Raw genomic sequence first — 18,448 nt, forward strand, 5'->3', positions numbered from 1 at the left:
ACAGAACAAGATAAACACAGATGAATTCACAGAAGATCTCATGGATTATGGATTTTTAAGAGCTTTAATATCTAGTCGTCAAAGTTTTCTGTAAGACCTAAATGCCTGTGTTAAATACTACTCCACAGTGGATGAAGTTTGACTTAAGTAACACAATAATTCCGAAGTGCTATAGCATAGGAGTAGAATTCTAAGTTGCCATCATTCTATCCAAGACAATGTTGACTCCTCCAAGTAATACGGAGAAAATGATGCAATAGTTTTAGTTTTATCATGGTAACGTAACGTGATCTATTTATGCCATGTACTTGCCCTTATGTAAGAAGTTCTCACATTATGGTGATTGATAGGTACCTGGCAATGGCACCCATCACATTGATCATGTATCGTCAACAATAAGTGTTATTGGTCAAAGCTAGTTACAGTCATGATAAACTTTCTGCAAGCTTCATATAAGATCGCCTTTTTGGTCAAGGATTTCATGTATCATTTTGGTGTTCAAGTGAATCAAGCAAATTACATCACTGCCTAAAAACTCAGTACAAATACCAGGATGGTTTTTTTCCTTTTGAGGAAGCTAAATCATCATCTAGATAAATTTTTTACCATAAACAGAACATTTATCTGACCATGGAGAAAATTTTCACCTTTCGTCTTTACTTTTTAGCTTATTGCAACTGAAGTAGGAGACTGGTTGTCAAATTTGAAATGATCTCTTATGCAGTTCTTTCAAATGTGAGAATCCTAGTTTCCTACTCAAAAAGTTTGAGCAGCCATGGTGCAAGAACTAGTGTTGTCTTTTGTAATATCTTCAATGCCTCACATAGCATCTTGGAAACTTCTACAAGCAAAGATAAGCCTCATCATAAGATAGTACGCGGCAAGATATTCAATTTGACGTCTCTTCCTTGGTCATGCACAAAAACACAAGAACTTAGCATGGAATTTGGGAGATGATGCAAGAATCTTGGTGTCACTCGCAACAACAACCACAGGATTCAAATGCACCAAGAGTCAGATGAAAGCTCATGCTTATTTCTGACCATGCATAACCCAACATGCCATTAAGACACAACCACATTTTAAACATGCTGAAGGAAGATATCAATTCCCAAATTGTTGGAGAAACAGGACCATTATCTATAATTGTGTCATTTTCTGAGGGTGTTTCCTTCACACGAAGCTTCCTTTGGTCTTGGAAAGTTGATAACATGATTGTGCAGCAGAAAGCTTCTCTCAAAAGATTTTGGCCAGGATGACTATTCAGCAACATCATAGTCTCACTCAGACATTGACTCAAGACATTTTCTCTACCTTTGGTTTTTTTTTTCTAGCAAATAAGGGACATCTTTGATAACCATTATTCAATTAACGCATCTCCATCTCTCAGGATCTCTAAAGATTAATATAAGAATATCCGTCCGTTGTCTTTTGACTATGCTTTTCAACCTTTAGGCCCCAACGTTTCAGCTTGAATGACACTTGTGGGGAAGCCCTACCATTTGAAGATCTAATTCTCATGAACTTTTGTTACTCAAGTTGACATTCTTGAATTTGCTTTTTCAAATACTAGCTTGTGTTAGTGTTTCACTCTAAGATGGAACATTCACGTACACATGTATTTTTCCATGGCATAATTTCAGCAGATCATTTAGCCCAGTTCATTTTGACATAAAAGTAAAAAGGTAATTATTATTTGAACAAATGCCTGATTGTTTCTACATCCTTAAGTCCGTGATTGAGTGGTCATCTAAGGTGCCTTATCAAAACTAATTGAACTCTTGGTGAATCAATTTTGGTTACTGAAATCAGCATTCTTGCATCTGTTTGTCCAAGCCAGTTGTGGATGTGCCTTGCTCGATGGTGGAAAACTTACCTTCTAATGTATTTATTCCATTCTATAATTTTAACAGATCGGTGTAATACCATTCATGTTGGACATAATAGTCCAAAAGTAACTAGTTCTAGACAAACTCATGACTGATTCTGCATCCCTGCATCCATCACTGAGTGGGTAGTTCGAAGTGTCTTGATCATGACCACATTGTTCGATATTTCAGTCCATTATTTTAAAATTTGTGCCTTTGCATTGGTGCTTCTTACATGAATTATCCTTTGGGCTTAACTATTATAGCATCGAGCACGAAGTGTAGGCAAAACTTCAAATAAGTTTTAATTTTCTCAAGGCCTTTCAAATACCCCTAATGTTATAACTCTTATTGAGAAACAAGAAAAATACCAAGTTGTCTTGCTGAACCAGAAAGCAGCATTTTATTTTCCAGGAGATCAAATAATTTTTTAGGAGATCTTCATTTCTTTCTTCTTCTTTCACAAAGGTAGTACGAATCAAGTGCAATGATTTTTTTTTCCTGCCTTGAAAAGCGACATATGAGTTCAATAACTTGGTATTGTAGTATCCATGAACCCTGTAACTAAGTATGATTTGTTCTCATTGTAGTACTGATTTTTTCTCTCTCTTTTCTTTTTCTTTGTTGTTCTCCAAGACATCACTTTTGGACTTAACTACAGTATTGTAATTCATATCAAAATTAGAAATAACAACTTAAAACTAAAACAAGTTGCATTGAAAGCCACCACATGTACCAAAAAGCTCTAGAATTCAGAATTCTATATGATTTTTGAAAAACGTTATGTAGATACATGGTGGTAAAAGGGGCTAATTCCAGATTACCCCTTGTATTTGGATCCTATTAATATCGCGGTCCTTGTACTTAAAATTTATAATGAGATCCTTATAGTTCTAAAAGTGAAACAAATGACCTCATTTTCCTTAACATCGTCGACTGCACTGACAGAAGATATTGCACGTGGCATCATGTGCTGGATTGACAAAAAATCAATAGGCAAAAAGGTAATTTCAATGTCTCTTTCATTTCCTTTTGTTTTGCCCAAATTAAAAGGTAATTTCAACATAACGACCAGTACTACCGGACCTTGCCATCTCTGTCTCCACCTACTCTGTTTTCTGTCCCAATAAGCAAAAAAGAGGCTCATTTCTCTTTATAGGATTCGGGCACAAGAGACAATTTTGTGTAATAACATGACTCAGAATGTTGTCTTCTCTTAAAAGCGATTATCCTAAAACCACATAAAGAATCTCCATATAAACCCAATATAATAACATGTCATGTAATCTATCACAACAAAGCATTTTCAAACCATCCTCATCAAGCAGATAAGTTGTGGCTACTGTTTGGACAGGAAAGGAGAGCATACTCTTGTTGGACATCGTAGTGGCAGCAATAGCGGTCACTGCATGGCAAATGAAGACACCGCGAGAGCTCACGAAAGTGACGGAACTGGAGGCGAGGACAAAGATGGAAAGAATCGTGAAGCATGGGAGAAGAGAAGGAGGGGACATGGAGGAGCGGAGGTAAGCTCCGGAAGGGGCTACGAGTGGACGGGGAGGCAAGCAGTGGAGGGTGACAGAGAGATGTTGAAATTACCTTTTTACCCATCGATTTCGCGCCAGTCCAATATGTGATGTCACGTGCTGTGTCTTTCGTTAGTGCAATCAACGACATTGGAGAAAATGAAATCATTTGTCTCACTTTCAGGACTATAGGGATCTTAATATAAATTTTTTAAGTACAGAGACCGTGATGCTAATTGGGTCCGAGTACAGAAAGTAGTATGCAATTAGCCCTAGTAAAAGATAACCTCTATACTAAAAGGTTCTTTGGATACATGCTCCATCAAGACCGGCATTGAGGATTCCCACCACCATGGTCTTATATCTTGGCTTAACTTAGAAAAGGGAGGAATGTTACGTAGCATACTCTCTCCACACAATAACTTAGCAGAAGAACCCATATCCGTAGTAGGCATATCCAGTGAAAGTTATATGTTGACCTTTAGAAAAGATGTCAATCTTAAGGATTTCACATGGTGACAAAGGCTTGTCAATACGATTGGTTCCTTTTTTTTAATATCGGGTGCCTTGATATCAAGAATCTAAACATGAGGTTTTAGCAGGACATCTACAATTAGACAATTAAATGAGGTTAGATACATAACAAACACCCTATTTAGGATCCCTACTACAACAATAATTTGAGAAATTTACTATTATAGCTCAGCAAGCTTAAAGGTGATTTCCTAAATGTAGTAAGAAGTTTCCGACTGTTTCAAGGAATTATTACCAAGCTATTAAATACAATTAGGAACAGGACATCTCTAAATCCAGGAGATATTCAACTGATATTAGCATTACTTATAAAATTATTTTGTCCCCATGAAAGAGAACCAACAAAAATTAATATGTTTCGAATAAAACATACAAGCACCAGCTGATGATGAATAATGAGACCACGAATGTATACGGCAGCAATATTCAGATAGATAAAGTAACTCTGCAGTCTACAATACCTTTGAAAGGGTTAAAAATCAGCAGATCCATGGGCCATGCTGCTGTCTCATGTTTCTTGCAGGTTTCATTGCCTCAAAGAGCCATGATGCTGGACTCTTGGTTCTTGTAGTCCGAGATACTTGGTTAAATTTTAGTACATTCAATGCTGCAGAAAAAAGCTAAGTAATCAGACCATCGATGAATAATTTGGAAGACAACAACAATCCGCAGTTATGCTGATGAGGCAAAAGTATCAATCAAATAAAAGTATGCATTGTTGACGTTCATTTTGTGGAGACAGTATAAGCTATTGCAGACACAGTTTAATCATATATGCTCGAGGCCAAGAATGCAATCCAATTATGATGGTACACCAAAACACTCATGTACTGCAAAAACTGTATGAAGTTTCAATCATGAACAACAAGATCAGAACACGTACAATATCTAAATAACAAGATATCCAAAATGTACTGAAAGCATACCCAAATGTACAATTGAAATTCCAAGTGTATTAAACATATATTTATGTTTAAAGTTATCCAGCAATTACTTCTTTGATAAACCATTGTACAGAAAATTAGTAAACTCAAAACTTATCGCCTTACATAAAACTTTCAAGATATCTGATAAACACTAGTTATTTATGTACCTTGAACACTTAGAGAATTTCACCCTATGGATGCTTAGTATGCTTGTCCATTCAAGTAAAGTTACACACAACCATGCCTGTAAGTAGTCAAGTATTAGTGCAAAAGACAAATCAGTTCTAGTGCAGTAGTTTGATTCACAGCATGACTAAAATGGAGAAATAGAAAATTTTGGAACATTATTGAACAACAAAGATTTTGAAAAGACATATATCATGAGGCCCTGCCTTAATTTATTAGCGAAGAAAGGCGAAACCTTGATGGGAAAGGAGTGATGATCCTCGCAGAAACTCCAGGCTTTGAGCTACAGACTCTGCTGCCATCCTCTTAGAAAGGAGTGATTTATTCTACTTTCTCTACTTTATTTCTGAGTATTCTATTCATTGTGGTTCCGAGCCTCAATATCCTGACTTTTGCAAATTAGGCAATCTTCTATCCTATTTTCTAGTTTCAATGTGACTGGTTCCTGCTGATCCAATCTTGTTATTCTCAATTAAATTAGCCACCAGCCATATCTGCACTAACAATAGGTGTTCTCTTCATCAGCGATGGTGCCAAATATCCTGGCTAAGAAGGATTCTGGCTGAGTCTGCAAGTGGAAGCTTCACAGGTAAAGGACCTTAAACAGAAGCCTGATAATTGCATAAACTATCACAATAAAATGCAACAAGAGACTTTAGCTGGAAGCCAAAAGTATCATCGTTGGTGCAAATGCCATTAAGTGCGAACAATTTGGCAATTGATGATTCTAAAATGTCTCAGGAAGCCGACTATGCTGATGAAATAGAAGATGATGTCTGACCAAGCTGATGTGAAGATAGCTTTCAACAATTTAAGGAAGTCAGGAGAGACCGTTGCTATCTCAATTGTGGAAAGTGATACAATGCAGGAAGCATATGAGAATAGAAGAGAGCTTTGTGTTTCTGCAGATGACAATTTTGTTTGCTGAATTGTATAAAAACAAACAATCAATCATTATCCAGCCAGTGCTCATCTTCTTCGATGTGTAAGCTGTGAAAATGAAGGAAAAAGGAAACAAGAGCAAATTGCAGCATGTCAAGATAGCCCCATTTGTTTCTGTTTCGTAGTCCCTGCGAGGGGTTTGAAGTGATAGAAATAATAGAAGATAAGAACAATAATTGAAGAAGCTTTATTATAAAAATGAAATAGCTTTAGCTTGAATCTATTAACATGTTCCCTCTCCTATTTATACAAATTAGGAATATACAAATTAGGAAGGAGGATTTCCCTAACAGAATAGAAGATTTTCCTCAACAGAATAGAGAAATTTCCTCATATAGTTAGGAAAATCTTATCTTCTAGGATGAAGCTTCACTTTTCTCAGCGACGTTGGTCGCTGGCCGAAGGCAGATTACGACGGCTGCGACGTTAGAGAAGAAATCTACAGCAATGTTGCAGTGATGCTACTACAGCAAAGGAGGAAACTGCAACAGAGGAGAAAGCTGTAGCAGAAGAGGAAGCTGTAGCAGAAGAGGAAGCTGTAGCAGAAGAGGAAGGAAAATAGCTACAACGAGGAAGAAAGGTGGGGCAAGCGGCTCTAGGCAAGCGGGGAGGAAGAAAGGTGGGGCAAGCGGCTCTAGGCAAGCGGCTCTGATACCATGATAGAAATAATAGAAGATAAGAACAATAATTGAAGAAGCTTTATTGTAGAAATTTCCTCATATAGTGAAAATCTTATCTTCTATCACGAAGCATAACCCAGCGAGTCACAGCGAGTCAGCCAGTTAAAGACCAGCGAACCGGCCGAGTTGACTCGCCCACTCGTTCATCTGGGGCCAACGGATGTCAGGTAGCGGGTGGGAGTTGTCTTCAGCCGGTCGTCCCACGCCTTGGCCCGGATTAGCAGCTTCGACAGCTTCCCCGCCACCCACACCATCTGCGGCCTCTCCGCCGCCTCCTCCGCCACGCACCTCAGCGCCACCCGCATCCCCTCCTCCGCACCATCCACCGGAAACGAGTCGCCCAACCTCCTGTCCACCCACCTCCTTATCCTTCCCCTCCTCCCCTCCTCCTCCTCCTCCTCCGCCTCGTCCTCTCCTTCCGGCCCCATCGCCGCCCTCGCCGTCTCGATCACCGACACCTTCTCGATGGCGTCTTTCTCTTGGCAGAACCGGTACCTCACCGGCTCCTCCCCTGAGAGAAGCTCCAGGAGCACCACCCCAAACGCGAACACGTCGGACCGACGCGACACCACACCGCCGGCGAGCACTTCCGGCGCCATGTATCCCCTCGTCCATTCGATCTTCTTCCCTCGGCTCCTCGACCTCGCCAGCTCCGCCGCCGCCGCGGCCGAGTCGTCCAATACCTTCCCATCAATGTCGTCATCGTTGGCAGGAACCTCGCCGGCCAGCTCTGCGGCGCCGAAGTGGCAAATCTTGGCGCGCAGGCCAGGCTCAGTGATGATGATGCCGGAGCTCTTCACCCAGTTGTGGACCGTCTCGGAGTGGTGGTGGATGTACTCGAGGCCCTGAGCGACGTCGGCGGCGACCTGAACGCGGGAGAACCAGGAAGCGAGCGGGGTGAAGCTGGGGTTTTGGGGGTTCCTGAGGCACCGGAAGAGGCTGGCGCCGGCGACGTAGCTATAGACGATGTAGATATAGTCATCTGCGAGGGAGGCGCCGAGGAGCTCCACGACGCTGCCATGATGGCTCCGGCAAAGGGCGGCGATGCGGGAGGGCAACACGGCGGTGTTGCCGAGGAAGGGGCGGCGGAACACAACGGCATCGCCGCCGCGTAGGCGGCAGCGCCATGAATCGGCAGAGGGGGACAGCGGCGGCGAGAGGAAGCGATCGGTGGCGGAGAGGATCTCGATGAAGGAGTAGTGGAAGGGGTGGCTTTCCTGGGAGAGGGAGAGCCGGAGGTTGGCAGCGACGGAGGCGGCGGAGGAGTCGAAGTCGGAGTCATAGAGGAGGCGGCGGGCGTGGCGGTCGCCGCCTGTACTGGCGGAGCTGGCAACGGGGGCGAAGTAGTAGGAGGGGCGGACTGCGTCGGAGGCGGCGGAAGCCGAGGGCGAGGATGTGGGCTTGGGTCGGGGACTGGCGGCGTCAACGTCCTTTCGGGTCTTGCACATATAGAGTTGGCTCCGAGGATCACGAGGCGAGTTTAGTCGGGACGAAGCCCGCCCTTGGCAGCCATTCATCTGCGTCCTCGATTGAGGTGCGGAGGTTTTCGTCCCTTCCGATGATATTAATATTAGGCGATCAGAGACAGTGCAGTCCAACTCAGGCTGACGCTGCCGTTGGATGGCGGGCATTGACATCGACGCAAGATTCCGGCAGGTTGCACATCGAGATTTAGTCAACGCCGTCTATTTGAGTGGTCAAAGTCAAAGCTCCCAAAGTGGTTGCACGCAAATTTTCTGCGGCCTTGTCTTGTTGGCCAATTTATGTGTTTTTATTTATGAGCGTCTTATTTATTTGGAACACCTCAATTTATAACAGCATGATTATGAGGTGACAAGCTATTTGCCCATCTGAGTTGAATCGGGAATAATGGCATTTGCCGAATAAATGTTGTGGTTGAAGGTTGACAACGATCCAATTTCTTGCAAGTTGCACTGTTGACTTGAGACGTGCGAATCAGGCTTTCTATTCTTTCAACTTTTTTTTGCGTTGACTTTGGCACTCATATGTTTCATGCAGATGCGGGCACTCTGTTGGTCAACTATGTCATGATCGATCAATAGGAACACAACATGACTGAGTCGTCGTTAAATCTCTTCAGCATATTTGAATTCTAACTTGTTACAGAGATCAGCTTAACATAACCATGATCAAGTGTCTCAAGAATCAAACCAGAGTGAAAACTGTGTTTCCGAGCCACAAATATCACGAAATTATTCCCTGTTAACATCAAATTATTAAGATGCCATTTCCGACTCCAAATTCCTTGCAAGTGCATGAGAAGTTTACCGGCAAATCTAGAGTAAGCAATAACCAGCCACTAATTGCAAAACCAAACTCAAGTTTTCGGTAGGAGAAGACAGAGATCACCATTGACAAAACCACCGATCGCAAAAATTTTCGACGTAAAAGGACACCATCAATACACAGATACACAATTTCGGTAAAACGTTTCAGATTTCACAAGAAAAAAAGAGAACATATGTAGTTCAGACGCGCAAAAGATATTGGAATTCAGAATCATTAGGAATGACATCCACCATATGAGATATCTTCCCATCTGTATGGCCTTTGAAGCACTCGAGCATGGATTTCCTTAGAGGCCAAAAAGTTGGAAGCTGTTTGATGATCCACTCAGCTAGAGAATCCAAGTCTGTGGCGAAGTCGTGCATCTTTGAGAACAGGAAATGTGGGATCATTACCCTTCTGTTAGCTGTGACTGCTATTGAAGCTTGCAGGTAGTCCAACTTTGATTTTTCCAGTTCACCTGTGACACCATCAGCTGTGTATATCCTGACCTAATCAAAGATTTAGGACAAATTTCATGTGAAGGCCATCAAGTACAATCATTTGTGCATTTGCCCATTAAGAAATTTGTTTGTTATGATTAAAAAAATGACATGATAACAATTTTCCAATGTTATAAGAACATCATTTAAAGGTTTTACTTACAGCAGGGGAAGATTTACACGCAGAGCATAATGCAAACACAATATTGGGGTCTGAGTGCTCCAATCCATAATTTCTCCTTATGACTTTCTTATAATCCTCTTGAACTTCTTTCCATTCAGTCTATTCAGTAATCAATGGAATACATATCAATATCTATATAGGTTCCATTTTTATTAGATTAAGCTTAACATACCTCATTATAGTTTAATGGTCGTCTTAGAATAAGGTGCTCTATAGCTCGAGCATTTAGTTTGCTACCTCCTACATCAAGCAGAACCTGCAAAGAAAGAAGAGAAACAGAACCTTGATGTCTTCAATCATCTCACAGATGACAAATGATCTATTAACACTATCATGCAAAGGATTTTTGTACCTTATCCTTTACTACCTGAACCATCTCTGGATTTGAGGGCATACCAAGTTCTAAAAAACCCTGTAAGTGGTATACACCGAATGTCAGGTAATTGTCTTTGAACAAAGATCAATAAGAATCTGAATGGAAGCGGACGTAATCATACTATACATGCATGATGCAAGTGTGGTAAACATTGATCCAAAAAGCTAATTTCTCTTGGTGCCTCAAAGATCTCAAGTCCACCTCATGAAGTCTGCTAATTAAGATCCTGTGACATTAGTTTGACCACTAAACAACATTACAATTTCCTAAAAAGAATAAAAAGGAAATTAAAGCATAACAAAAGATTATGGGTTAATGAGATAATAAAAACAGAAGTGTAATTCTAGGCAATAACTTCAGAAAAACATGATTATTTTAATAGGAATTATGCTTAGTATTTCCATCTACCGAGTATTTTTTTGATGCATTCATGTTTACAGAATCTACATGGCTAGATATACTAAACAAAGAAGCATCACAGACATTGATACTAAACAAATTACCTTAATTTCTTCAATAGAGGAAGAGAATAAGAAATGTCCTTATGGTCCAGTGAACTGGAGGTAAATTTGGCGAGGTTCTTGTAAGGGCCAATATCCCTTAAAATAGAGCCTTCAATTTCAAAAATTCCATAAGGATCATGGTGCCTTATCTCCCTTTGAGCTGGAATTCTTCCTTTCCTAATAGAACTGCCATCTATCTCAAAGCTTCCTGATCTTAGCAGTAAGTTGGCAGATTTTGACAGGTTGCTGGATTTTTCTAGATCCAATGCTCGCGATGTCCTTGATAATCTTAAGAAAATACAGATCAAGAAATTCAATATTTTCTCAGATAACTTGTTCGGATGGTACTTTCCAGCATTCTGGTCTGTTAAATTTATGGTTGAAGAAGGTTCTCTGAATAGCCTGAGTACATTTTCCACATCTGTGTTCTGGAGAAGGGAAAAAAAAAAACATAGTCATAAACTAAAATATTGACTCTATAAAATTGGAACACAGACATGTATTTCAAGCATTCCAGATTGCAATAGCAGAAAATTATTCAAAGAACAGTGAGAACCACTGTTACATGTAAGAATTTTCTTTTATCATGAATCTCTAAAAAAATACCATCAAGTAAACAAATTTTAAACTCTTTGTGACAGAATATTACAATTCTGTGATGATTTTTACGAAGGTAAGACTTGCCACCCACTTATTTAAATCAAGTTAACAGAAACTCTGACTGTTAGTGAGAATTATGGCTCAATTTCTGTTCTTATTTAGGAAATAGATAGAGCACGATAGTAAATATTGATCAACTAGCTTTATGTATATACAAGCATCCTTCTAAGTGTAAACCATAATTAAAACAATATAACATGTTCATGACAACAATCTTTTCCATATATTATGTTTCTCCTTTTTTGGTCATAAGATAGTAATATCATAGATCAAAAATTGAAACTAAAACAATACAGTGTAATGCAAAAAAACTAGACTTACTTGGTTTGTTGGATACTTTCCTGGCAACTTAATTGAGGATGCCTTCTCTGTCCTTCCATTTTTCCTTGAAGCCCTCTCTTTAATTTCCACCGTGCTTTGGTTTTCATTATGGTTGTCAGACCTATTTAAGCTTCCAACATTTCCTTTCTTGACGAAACCATTAACTAAATAGTCTCCTTTTATTGCCTGGTTTATAAAGAACAAAGGTTTGGTTTCTAGTGCTATCTTTCGTGATAATTTGTCATTAGGCACATCCAAATTGGTATCCGACATATTGCTTGGAGGTTCAATTACATTCCTGTTTGCATGCCTATATTCATAAACTTTAGGGGTCTCTTCTTCGTGAGCTTCTCGCATGTTTGATAGGCTTTCTTGAGCTTTACTTATTTCATGTTCAAGTCGAACTATCTCCTCTTCCACCATGACAACTTCTGCCAGAAGTTCCTTTGTCTGTGCAAAGTCAAATAAGGAGTTCTCAGCAGCCAAATAATTTGATATATTTATATTCCTCTTAAGTGGAAAAAGAATCAACAGCTTATAATTGCTATTTAAACAAGTTAACAGTAGTCAAATGTTGAGCTTGGAAGGAAGATGTACCCTTCTTGGAAGGAAACTTGGGATCTGAAGGGTTGATTGAGTTTTTGGTGGAAGCATAGCATGCTCCAAAACTTCGTGCATTTTCTCTTCATTTCGGAGCATCCTCTGCAGTTCAGCCACCTGGAAATCAAACCAGTCATCTTCAACACAATGAATCCCAAACTCTGAGCAAATCATTTTAATAGCACACTGTCTTACTGGTTGGACATATACTATAGTAGAGACAGCATCAGAGAAACTAAAGAAAAGAAGGGAAGAGCACACCAATTCCTTAGCCCCTTGGTTGGAACAGGGAGAAAATAAATATTTGATTTAAATTATCCCTCCTCTCTAATTTTTTCCAACTTAAGGGAGAAAGAAAAACATGATCTCAAGAAGAAAAAAAGACATTTTTTGTTTACTTTCCCACTCAATTCTTTGTCGTTTTATCCTCTGTTTCTTTTCTTTTTGCCCCAATGCTTGATATAGACAAAGTACAATAAGAACGGAGTCCTAAGTGTTGTTCTATTAGCTTCTACCCTAAAAGGACCTCTTTTTGTATGTGTGCGCTATTAGGAACTCACCTCCTTTTCAAGCTCTAACCTTCGATGTTGGATACTGTTGCTCTGCTTTCCCTGCATGTAGACGAAATGGACGAATCAAACAGTGCTTAGATTCGTGGCCACTGAACCACAGAACGCTTACCACGGCATGGGCAGCAAGGACTGCGACACGACCGTCGTCGCCGAACGCCATGAGGTGGTTGCAGCAGGGAGAGCCACAACTTGGGCCGAGTGCAGCATCCCGAACTGCCACTTAAAGAGGGCAGCGGGCGGTGGCGCTGTTGGTGGATGGTGTTCTGGTAGGAGGAGGCTTGTAGCTCAAGGAAGAAGAGTGGAGTCGGGCGTTCACTGGAAGATGGAAGGGAGCTTTCGAGGAGGTTGGCCTCCGAGGCTTCTTTGCTTCGCTTATAATGTCAGCTTTGCGGAGGTTTGGCTTCTCGTCACCATTCAGAGGCATGATTTTAATTGGGCTTTAATTGGGCTTTAGTTAGCGGATAAAAATCTTGGGTTCTCGAATGTTCTACGGACTCCGCCCCGTCTCTTCCCCCATGCCCTCAAAACCCCTCCCTATTAAACCTGAAACCCTCCTCTCTTCTCCCAACCTTATCCTAAGGGCTTCCTCTTTCTCAGCGAGCTTCGCTCTCCTATCTCCTCTTCGAAATGGCTTCCGCCAACGCTATCTCCACCGCCTCCATCCTCCGCTCCGCGTCCCCCCGCCAGGTTCCCAATCTTTCCCCTCGTCGTAGGGCGCAACGAACCCAGTCTCTTGGTGTTTCGGGGCTGATCTGGGGAGATGATTCTGTTCTTTTGACTGAGATTTATTTTGTTTTTTGGTGGAATAGGAGAGCCTGGGAAGGAGAGTAAGCCAGAGGCATGGGCATGGGTACGAAGGCCGCCGGAAGCTCGTCGTGCGGGCCATGGCTAAGGACATTGCCTTCGATCAGAATTCCAGGTCGTCGCTCCAGGCCGGCGTCGAGAAGCTCGCCAATGCTGTCGGTGTTACCCTCGGCCCTAGAGGTGCTCGGTGAACCTCCCTTTAATTCCTTTGCTATGGGTTCTTTGAGTTATTTGAGGTTTTGTGGTTATAATCCGTCGTGGTTTTTGCGTCTGACGCCCTGAGTGCTATGAGACTCGTCAGCTTGAGGAATTAAGTGTTATTGTTCGTTAATATATGTGTATACCTGTATACGTTAGGGATTGGTCCTTTAAGGGAAAAAGGCTTCATTTTCTAGCTGTTACATGCATTTGCCATTATTTCTGACATGACTTTTAAAGCGCCATGTTTTCATAGTTCACTAGTTGTTTTACTGTGGCTTCTGATATCTGTTAGTGAAATTTGTAGTAAAAAGAACAACTAAAAGTTTGAGGTTTTGTTTGTTGATTGCGTTTTTTTTTGCGGATACCTGTGTGGTTGGAGCTTTTCGGTTATATCTAAGTTTAACATCGGATAATGATTTCAGGGAGGAATGTCGTGTTGGATGAGTATGGGGCTCCAAAAGTGGTCAATGATGGGGTAACTATTGCTCGTGCCATTGAGCTCGCAGATCCAATGGAGAATGCTGGTGCAGCATTGATTCGTGAGGTATTCAAATTGTTATCTGGATGCATATCTTAGTATGTAAAATAGCTTCTTTGTGTACTTGAGATCCTTGTATAAAGACAGGGTATGGAATGTAAATTATGTTTTTCTTTTAAATGTAAGGTTGCTAGCAAGACAAATGACTCAGCTGGAGATGGCACCACAACTGCATCAGTTCTTGCACGTGAAATTATTAAGTTAGGTTTGTTGAGTGTTACTTCTGGTGCAAATCCTGTCTCCATCAAGAAAGGAATTGATAAGACTGTTAGTGGTCTGGTGGAAGAGCTTGAGAAGAAAGCCCGGCCTGTAAAAGGACGAAATGACATCAAAGGTCATATTTTTGCTTGTGTGCATCTTGTTTCTCCATGTTAATATTCTTTATTCTTTGCTTTTATCTACACCTTTGTGAAGCTGTTGCTCATATCAATTAGAAGGATTAAACACTGTTAAAGTTTTATAGATTCTCTCTTTTTTCTTTAGTATGATTGTTCATTGAAGATATATTATTTGCTGTTGTAGCCATTGCAACGATCTCTGCCGGTAACGATGAATTTATAGGAACCATGATTGCTGATGCTATTGATAAAGTCGGTCCAGATGGTGTTCTTTCTATTGAGTCGTCATCATCGTTTGAGACCACAGTTGATGTGGAAGAAGGGATGGAGGTTAGTTTAATTATTAAATATTGTGGACCTTCTTCTCTTCTTTTTGGTGTGTTGAGGCCTGAAGTTTTGTGCAAGATTTGAAGCCTTTAATTCCTGCTTTTGTTTTGTGCAGATTGACCGAGGCTACATCTCGCCGCAGTTTGTGACAAATCCTGAGAAGTTACTTGTTGAGTTTGAAGATGCAAAAGTTCTAGTGACTGATCAGAAGATTTCAACAATAAAGGAGATTATACCTTTGCTGGAGAAAACCACCCAACTGAGAACCCCTCTTCTCATTATTGCCGAAGATGTTACTGGTGAGGCTTTGGCAACTCTAGTTGTGAATAAGCTTCGAGGTATTCTGAATGTTGCTGCAATCAAAGCTCCTGGGTTTGGTGAAAGAAGGAAGGCTCTTCTTCAAGATATTGCCATTGTAACAGGTATTCTTTGAATTTGCTTACTTAATTGTGTGTTGATGTCCTGTACTTCGTTACTGTTACTACAATTGGGATTTAGCTGTCAACTTTGTTTAGCACCTGTCATATTCTCATTTATGAATTATTTAGAATCATTTGTTCTATAAAAAAAATTCTAAACCTAATGAGGGCCTGAGACAGTCTATGAATGGCATATGGTAACTTTAATGGATTTTCTTTTAGGGCACTTGGGTACTGAGCCAGCTATCACAGGGTCAGAAAATTTCTGTTGGATTTAAAGCTGATAATTTGTCTAAAACCAACTTTGTACACAAACTTTTATCCGTTGCCCATCTTATCTAGTTATTATATGCCATTAGCTTTGATTTGTTTACATTTCTATTTGTTGTTTGAAAACCCTCCTCTAGTATTGCCTTCAGGGCAAGCAAAATTATAATTGCATTCCTCAACTTGCATGTTACTTTTTCCCCCTCTTGAATTCATGGATTTGGATTATTGTGATTTCTGCATACTGGTCATATATGCCAAACTGATTTGGTATGCCTTACTTTGGTTTTGAGAGTATCTGGTTATTTAGGTAAATAAAATGACTTTCTAGTTGAGAGTTAATTAATTCATTTTTTTTTAAATGATAGCTGTCTTGTATCCTTTGACTACTCAGTTCTTTATTTTTCTCCCAATAGAACTGAAAGTTTATATTCTCCTTTCATTGTCACCAAGAGACTGCTACATTTGATAATTTAATTGTTGTCTTTTTGAAGCATTCTTTTTTACATTTATCTCTGCTGTTCTATTTCTTATCCAAGTATCAAACTAGGACCATTTTCTAACCAGCATCTGAATATTACTTATTGCTTTTCCTGTTTGGTGTTTATTTTTCGATCATATGGCAAAAGGTAGTTGACAAGCTTAAACTGATACAACATTTGACAGACGATGCACTTAATACTTCTGTAATGATGATTTAACCATTAGTTGTACTATTTTCTTCTTTTGAGTTACCCGAAACTCAATGCTTTTGAAAATCGAAATGCTATTATTTTTTCTTATTTCTGGCCATCTATTGTGCTGTCTTTTGTTTAGGAGCTGAATTCCAAGCCAAAGATCTTGGCTTACTGATTGAAAACGTATCGGTTGAGCAACTGGGAACAGCAAGGAAGATCACAATTGCCCAGACTTCTACTACCATTATTGCTGATGCAGCATCCAAGGATGAGATTCAGGCCAGAATTGCCCAGTTGAAAAAGGAGCTTGCTGAGACAGACTCGGTGTATGATTCTGAGAAGCTAGCCGAGAGGATTGCTAAGCTCTCAGGTGGTGTGGCAGTTATAAAGGTCGGTGCTGCAACGGAGACAGAACTCGAAGACCGCAAGCTCAGAATTGAGGATGCCAAGAATGCCACTTTTGCTGCTATAGAGGAAGGCATAGTTCCTGGTGGAGGTGCTGCGCTGGTTCACCTCTCTACCACTGTACCTGCCATCAAAGACAAGATTGAAGATGCAGATGAGCGCATTGGAGCTGACATTGTGCAAAAAGTAAGTCATGGTATTATTACATTCAAGCTTCTTCTCCTACAGATTCATCAAACTCCAATCATCATCTGTGGACCAGACTTCAAGTATTTTCTTTCATAATTTAGACTAATTTGCGATTGTACAGGCACTGGTGGCACCTGCAGCTTTGATTGCAGACAATGCAGGTGTAGAAGGGGAAGTTGTGGTAGAGAAAATTAAGGACAGCGAATGGGAGATTGGTTACAATGCTATGACCGACAAGTACGAAAATCTAGTGGAAGCTGGAGTTATCGATCCAGCTAAAGTGACACGGTGTGCCCTGCAAAATGCTGCATCTGTTGCTGGAATGGTGTTGACGACACAGGCGATTGTCGTGGATAAGCCTAAGCCAAAGGCTCCTGTGGCTGGACCAGCTGAAGGAAGTCTCGCCATCTAATCATTCTTATGTGGCCTTGCAGAATTAGGTTACATGTTATATTTGGATGCCACTCTTGGAGCATTTTTTTCAAAGTTCGGTTATCGGTTCCATCATCGACATTTTTGTGCTGCCTTTTTACCTTTGATGTCATAACCTCTCGAGATTATGTTTGAAAAAGTAGGGAAAGGTCTATTGATGTTGTCTGGAAAAATATTTGATGTTTGTTATCTCAACAGCTGAAGCTTGAAATGTGAATGTGCAACGTCGTCTCATCGGCGAAGCTTACGGACACTACTCTATCAGATAGGAAGGTACCCATCTCCATATCAATAGGAAGGTACAATGAATAAGATCGTAAACATCAAAAAGTCAACTTCCTAGTAGTTATACCATGATACTCATGTCTTTAGAACTAACTATCATCATAGATACTGTTAGGCACATCAACACTTAACTCTTTTGTTGACAAGAGAAGAACCAATCAAATCTTGAAGAAGCCAACATGTATTGTCCGTTTCATCATACTGCAATGCATAATGGCAGTGTAGGCAAGTGTCTTGATCCAAAGTAATTAAGCTTTAAGCTAAGTCTTCTTTCATTTCCAATATGGACTTACCATAGATATTATAGTTTCTCTCACTTAAGGACCTGAATCAAATCTTAGCAACATATATATGAGACTTTGTCCAATGGTGACTGATGTATCTCTGACCTTATCTACCTGGTAACCTACTCTGCAAGGTATTGATTGCATTTGCTTGTATAAGAATTGTAACATATCCTATATATAATAGTTTCATGGTAATTAGCCTCTTTTGTTTTGTATGGCTAAGATAAGAGAGTTTACGTAACTATGATGGAGGTTATGTAATAGCAATCCCATAGTCACAAAAACTGTAAATTTGTGATGAAAATATTAGAACTATAATGATGGAGATGTGTCATATAGTAAAACTTAAGCTTTACATGCATTACTACTACCATGAACATGTAACAAATCTAAAAATTTTCACATAGTGAAGAATGCGTGTAATATGAATCACAAAATAAGTATAAGTTTGGTAATTTACTGTACAAATGATGGTGCATGTGGTGGTCAATCTATGTCAAGCCATTGTATATTTGTTAGAGCATTATAATCTTGATGTTAGTGGTGATAGAGAGCTTCTCAGAGTCTTGTCGTCGAGCTTCTCAGGGTCTTATCGTCGCTCTGATACCAATT

General features: G+C 40.2%; 3 protein-coding genes across 7 annotated transcripts; 1 reads left to right on the plus strand and 2 right to left on the minus strand.

Annotated features, from left to right (window-relative positions):
- Positions 1 to 6,146: 6,146 nt before the first annotated feature.
- LOC135597614 (lysM domain receptor-like kinase 3) lies at positions 6,147 to 8,207 on the minus strand. Its single transcript, XM_065090812.1, has one exon. It carries the CDS (start codon positions 8,177 to 8,179, stop codon positions 6,806 to 6,808), a length of 1,374 nt encoding a protein of 457 aa, XP_064946884.1. The 5' UTR covers positions 8,180 to 8,207; the 3' UTR covers positions 6,147 to 6,805.
- An 827-nt stretch (positions 8,208 to 9,034) lies between these two features.
- On the minus strand, positions 9,035 to 13,047 carry LOC103972095 (uncharacterized). 5 transcript variants are annotated; one of them, XM_018820466.2, is made up of 10 exons: positions 12,780 to 13,047; positions 12,656 to 12,706; positions 12,093 to 12,212; positions 11,496 to 11,945; positions 10,515 to 10,942; positions 10,138 to 10,237; positions 9,988 to 10,047; positions 9,808 to 9,891; positions 9,615 to 9,734; positions 9,035 to 9,460 (listed from the first exon to the last, which is right to left on the minus strand). In XM_018820466.2, exons 1-10 carry the CDS (start codon positions 12,825 to 12,827, stop codon positions 9,152 to 9,154), a joined length of 1,770 nt encoding a protein of 589 aa, XP_018676011.2. In that variant the 5' UTR covers positions 12,828 to 13,047; the 3' UTR covers positions 9,035 to 9,151. The 5 variants fall into 5 exon arrangements, with proteins under 5 accessions (XP_018676011.2, XP_018676012.2, XP_064946883.1 ...); XM_018820467.2 differs by having other exon boundaries at positions 10,138 to 10,222; positions 12,777 to 13,046; XM_065090811.1 differs by having other exon boundaries at positions 10,003 to 10,047; positions 12,777 to 13,046.
- Positions 13,048 to 13,194: 147 nt separating this feature from the next.
- Positions 13,195 to 17,515, plus strand: LOC103972096 (ruBisCO large subunit-binding protein subunit alpha). The gene is made up of 8 exons (XM_009386298.3): positions 13,195 to 13,354; positions 13,477 to 13,651; positions 14,095 to 14,216; positions 14,337 to 14,544; positions 14,733 to 14,878; positions 14,991 to 15,297; positions 16,378 to 16,829; positions 16,954 to 17,515. Exons 1-8 carry the CDS (start codon positions 13,295 to 13,297, stop codon positions 17,242 to 17,244), a joined length of 1,761 nt encoding a protein of 586 aa, XP_009384573.1. The 5' UTR covers positions 13,195 to 13,294; the 3' UTR covers positions 17,245 to 17,515.
- The last annotated feature ends 933 nt before the right edge of the window (positions 17,516 to 18,448 follow it).

Source organism: Musa acuminata, chromosome BXJ1-11 (assembly GCF_036884655.1).
Source record: "Musa acuminata AAA Group cultivar baxijiao chromosome BXJ1-11, Cavendish_Baxijiao_AAA, whole genome shotgun sequence".
In the NCBI taxonomy this organism is placed as follows: Eukaryota; Viridiplantae; Streptophyta; class Magnoliopsida; order Zingiberales; family Musaceae; genus Musa; species Musa acuminata.